This window comes from Cyprinodon variegatus, unplaced genomic scaffold (assembly GCF_000732505.1).
Source record: "Cyprinodon variegatus isolate N-32 unplaced genomic scaffold, C_variegatus-1.0 Scaffold46, whole genome shotgun sequence".
Lineage (NCBI taxonomy): Eukaryota > Metazoa > Chordata > Actinopteri > Cyprinodontiformes > Cyprinodontidae > Cyprinodon > Cyprinodon variegatus.
Window position 1 is genome coordinate 1,624,991 of NW_015150499.1, and position 5,031 is coordinate 1,630,021.

A 5,031-nucleotide genomic window follows, 5' to 3' on the forward strand; every position below is an offset into this window, starting at 1 on the left:
TTTAAATTGAAAAAGATAAGAAGCGAAACGCCTTTAAACTTTGAAACCAAGTCCAGTGGATTGTTTTTTTAACCATATGAATGTGCAGCAAACTGTAAAAGTACTGCAAATATAAAAATTCTACTAGCACACAAAACCAATGCAAAAGAGAAAATCCTGCCATCGCAGCAAATAGCAATGTGCAAATGAACTGCTAATATGAAAAACTGCCTGTGGGAAAAAAAGCTGCAAAATAAATTGTTAAATTCAATCCAGTTTTGCTTTCAACGCAATTATTCCATTGAGCTAGCCTGCTGCTAGCTAACAGACCAACGTTTCCTGATTGTCTACTAAGGCACTACAACAGTTGCAGTTTTATATTTCTAATCGATTTCAACATGTGAGGGCAATAATGCATTTTCCTCTTTAAAGCCATGTACAGCCGAGGTCCCACGAGGGTCCTTTCTGGGAACCTTGTTATTTAGCATCTATATAAAGGATCTTCCTGCTGTCTGCAAAGATGTAGACATCATCATGTACGCAGATGATGCTGTCATCTGGGTACGTGAAAGGAGAGTAAAGTAAGTGAGACTTGAATTGTTATTATTAATTGATAAGCAACTAGCCCAATTCTTCATTCTTAACAAACATATAAAACTGTGGGGATGTATTTTTCCAAGACAAATGAAACGAGAGAAATTCCTAACATTTATGTAAACAGGAAAAAATAAACATTGTAACAGAGATAAAATATTTAGGGATTCATTTAGATCAAACCATGAGCCGTAACTTCATCATATATAATTTATCATCATATAGACATATCAGAAATAGCTTAACAATTGGAGCATATTGTAAATACTGAAATGCTATGATAAATCCTCACCTTACTGATTGTTTGTCTTGCTGGTGTCAGGCCAATGAGACAACACTTAAAAACCTCTCCATTTCCATCACTCTAATACCCTGAGTAAATACAAAATCCTTAGTTTTGGTCATTAAATCTGGGACACGAGTGTAAGAAGTCTTTAAAGGACACATATTATTCTAAATTTTTGAGTAAAGAATATTAACAGTGAAGCCCCCAGAGCATGTTTTTGCCACTTGTGCAGGAAAATTCCTCTCAGATTAGGCAGACAACCAAAAATCTCCTTATCCTGCCCTCCTCTGGACAAGCTTTTTTAGTTCTCTATGCCCCCCTCCTCCCGAAGGTTGTGCCCCAAAAACCTGCAGCTATGACAACGAATCAGAGTTCGTAAAGAATTCCCCTTAATGCATCATAAGGGGAATTCTTCATCCTTTATCTTCCATTGGTTGGACAGACATCACAAACGTCCCTCTTTGGTCAGCAACACACCACTCGTTGGGGATTGCCAATTTCCTGGGATATTCAAACAGAACTGTCTCTATATGTAGCTTAATCTTGGTGTATCCTTGTGAATCTTTTTTTAGACAGATTGAGCTTCAAATCTCTTTGGCTAAAAAAAAAAAGGTCAAAAAAGAAAAAATCTTGGGTAAGGGAAAGATGTGTTAACAATGACCCCTTACTGTTCTCAGGGGATACATTACATTATTTATTATTTATCCATAATGCTTTTTAAAGGTAGAAAGTTGATATTTTACCGTTATTAAATGCAATGTGTTCAATTATTAACATGTTCTTGCTGATTCACTATATAAAACCTACTTGGGTGTAAGAGGATAGAAATAATTGTTAAAACACTTTATAGCACAGTATTTTATTGTTAACCTTTTAACCCTTCATTATTATGTTACTCTTATACATTTTTCTAAAGTTCACATTTATGTTATGTTTTCTATAATCTTTTTGCTGCTGTAAACCGCAGAATTTCCCCATTGTGGGACAATAAATTAATTTTCTATTCTATTCTGCTCTAATTGTAAGTGTTCACACATATCTCTTTACCACCATCTAGTGGCTACAGAACAAAATTGCACCGTGTAAAAAGACTAGGAGCATCAAGTTTTGCCTGTTCTGAAACGAGATTTATTAGTAAAATGTGCCTGATATTACCGCGAGGGGTTTCTATGTTGTCCTGAGATACAATAGCAATGTGGGAAGTAAATAAAAACATTATTATACCGCATTTTTATTTTTACGTCAGTTGCTTTTGGGTTACGGCAGGAAATGCCTTGTGCTTCGTCGTGTTTCGTCACTTCCTTTCACACCGGCTCGCTGTCGACTTTTACATCGTAGTAGCACCGGTTGGATTTAATCTCTCGAAAAAGGGGTTACAGCTAAAGGTAAACACTGAATAAATCAGTAAAAGCTCTGAAGGATGCACAGTTTACGATGATGTGACCTAAAAATGTTGAGAATCCTCCTAAGGTGTCTGTAGTTAATATGCTAGTTAGCTTAGCATTGCTAGTAAGGGCCACCTGGCATGCTGACCCGCCTTAGCTGAGACCAAAATGTGTTAAAATGTAAATTTTTTTAAAGGATGTTACCACTAATACGGTTGAAACTGACACATGTTTGCAGTACGAGCACATTAAAGGCTACATTAGAGCAATTAAATAAAAGTAGGTAAAAAAATTTTTTTTTAAAGTGATAAAAAACGGTTAGATTGTCCCTTAGGAACAACAATGAGGATGGATATTAAACAGGAGAATCAACCAAAATTAATATTTTATTTCAGTCTCATTCTAAGAAGGTCTGATCTTGATTCAATTAAAATAAAGAACAAAAAGAACACATTAAACTTTATTGATCTCCCAATGGAGAAATCAACTGTCTGCATCTAACCCCTCCCCTTTGAGGAGCATTGGGCTGCCACTGTGCAGCGCCCCACAGACTGCCACTCTGTGGGTTTTGAACTCGCAACCTCAGGATTCCAAGCCCTAACCACCATCCACCTATTTCTAGGTGGATTTAAAATCAGTTATTGGGGTTTAAACGCTGCAATCATTGAAATGAATTGCTGTGTTTGTGGTTCTTATTAAACCTCTACAAAGTCTGGAGCGTTTAAATAAGCTCATCATTTAAAAAAAGATTTGTTATACTTTTTTTTCCCAAGCAATTTAACCAATTTTTTAACAATTATTCTGCCCAAAATTAAGACTCTCCTGCTGACAGCGCCTTAGGCTTAAAGGAAAAGCAGCATTATGTATGTTTTCTTTTAATAGGTAGAATAAGAAAAACTAAAATGCCCTGCTTGCTTCCATTCATCCATATTTGTCAATGATTCATCCTTTAATCCTCCTGTTAATCCTTCCTCCACCCTATTTATCCATCACTTTATTGGGCAATTAGTCTGCACACGATTTAACCCTTTCTGTAGGGATATCATCTTTTTTAAATTTTATATACGATACTGAAGTTAACCTCAGATGGTATCAGCACGAATCACACACGTTTTTATTTTGCAGTGTTTAATGTTAGAAAAGGCTTGATCAAGTTTTCTTTCACCGATCAATTGTGCTTCACTCATCCTTTCATCCATCCTCTATCAGTTCATCCACCCAGCCCTCCATCTCTCCGTCATTTCTCTGACCCAACTTCAGATTTTATCCAGTTTTTTTATCTATCTATCCACTGTTTACATATCTTTCATTTAAAAAAAAACATTTAAAGAACAGATTTTCTTTCTTTTGACCTAATTAAAGAGACAGCTTTATTATTTAACTGTAAAAATATGAAACATAAAAGCTACTCTGGTTGGATTTTTTTTCTGTCTATAATAATTAGCTAAAACATCACTAAAAATTAAAAACAAATTTTCACAAACCGATCCATCATTTTTCATTGTTTATTTCCCTGTAGCTGGGCCCTTTTTATAGCCGCAGAGGCAGCCACTTCAACCCAAACTGCTGTAACTGGATATTTACGCAAAACTCATCTGTAGTTTAAAAAAAATAAGTTGGAAGCTATAATTTTTGCTAAGTAGAAAATAAAGTTGCCACTGGTCTTTTGTTTAATTAATCTAAAGTTAAATAACGGTAATTAAAATCAAACAAAACAACAACGGATAACAAATGGAGGAAACTCAAATTTATGGGTGTAATCTTAAGGCATGACAGAACTGGGACTTGATCAACAGCCGATACCGTGATGTCACAAACCAGTAGGTGGCAGTAGTGTTCTTTGATAAACATGGACCTCCAGTAAAGCTCATTCAAATGAAAATTACTCTGAATTAAAACACATAATTTCTTTAACAGTATGTAATAATAATAATTTCATATTTAATGTACTTTCAGAAGTTTAAATTCTGAATATGACCCAACTTTTCCTTTAAGGACCAGGTAATTTGCCATGAGCGGTCGGATTCCACCTGCAGACTTTAGGTGTGATGTGTGTGCTCTAGAGGGAAGTTATCAATGAATTGGATGGAATAAATTTTATTCTAATAAACCAATGTTGCTTATAGAAAATGTATAAAACTTGAGGAAATGCATCAATTGGTCTTCATCTTTTTCTGGGGTCAGTGATGATTAGCCCACTGCGCAATCTGATCAATGCTCGCCATCTCTGAGGGCATTGCTGGAGAAAACAGTGCTGCTTCTATCTGAGACCATGTTTTACTCAAACTAAAGCTGAATTAGTGCAGAGGGACAGTCGGCTTAATGTTCTCTCTGTCTTCTCCTAAGGTCATGGCAAAGTTTCACGCCCCTGTGATCCAGGACAACCCGTCCGGATGGGGCCCCTGCGCCGTTCCAGAGAAGTTCAAAGACATGCCCTACCAGCCTTTCAGCAAAGGAGACCGTCTGGGGAAGGTTGGTTTCTGCCCAACGTTCCCAGTCTGATGAACGAGATCCGTTTGATTCCTTACTGTGTTTGGGTGGTTTTGGTTCTGACAGGTCGCTGACTGGACCGGAGCTACGTACCAAGACAAGAGATACACCAGTGAGTGAAACAGCTGGCTGAAACATCTGCTTCATGATGACGGGATATTTATACTGTTGGGCGTTTCTCCTGTTATCCTCAGATAAATATTCTTCTCAGTTCGGCGGCGGCAGCCAGTACGCTTACTTCCACGAGGAGGACGAGACGAGCTTCCAGCTGGTGGACACCGCTAAGACTCAGAAGAC

General features: G+C 37.1%; 1 protein-coding gene across 1 annotated transcript in view; it reads left to right on the forward strand.

Annotated features, from left to right (window-relative positions):
* Positions 1-2,116: 2,116 nt before the first annotated feature.
* Positions 2,117-5,031, forward strand: part of eif3d (eukaryotic translation initiation factor 3 subunit D) — a 10,752-nt gene continuing 7,837 nt past the window's right edge. The window contains exons 1-4 of the mRNA XM_015370443.1: positions 2,117-2,244; positions 4,591-4,716; positions 4,801-4,846; positions 4,929-5,030. Coding sequence (XP_015225929.1) covers positions 4,594-4,716; positions 4,801-4,846; positions 4,929-5,030 — 271 coding nt within the window. The 5' untranslated portion in view covers positions 2,117-2,244; positions 4,591-4,593. The remainder of the gene's footprint in view (positions 2,245-4,590; positions 4,717-4,800; positions 4,847-4,928; position 5,031) is intronic.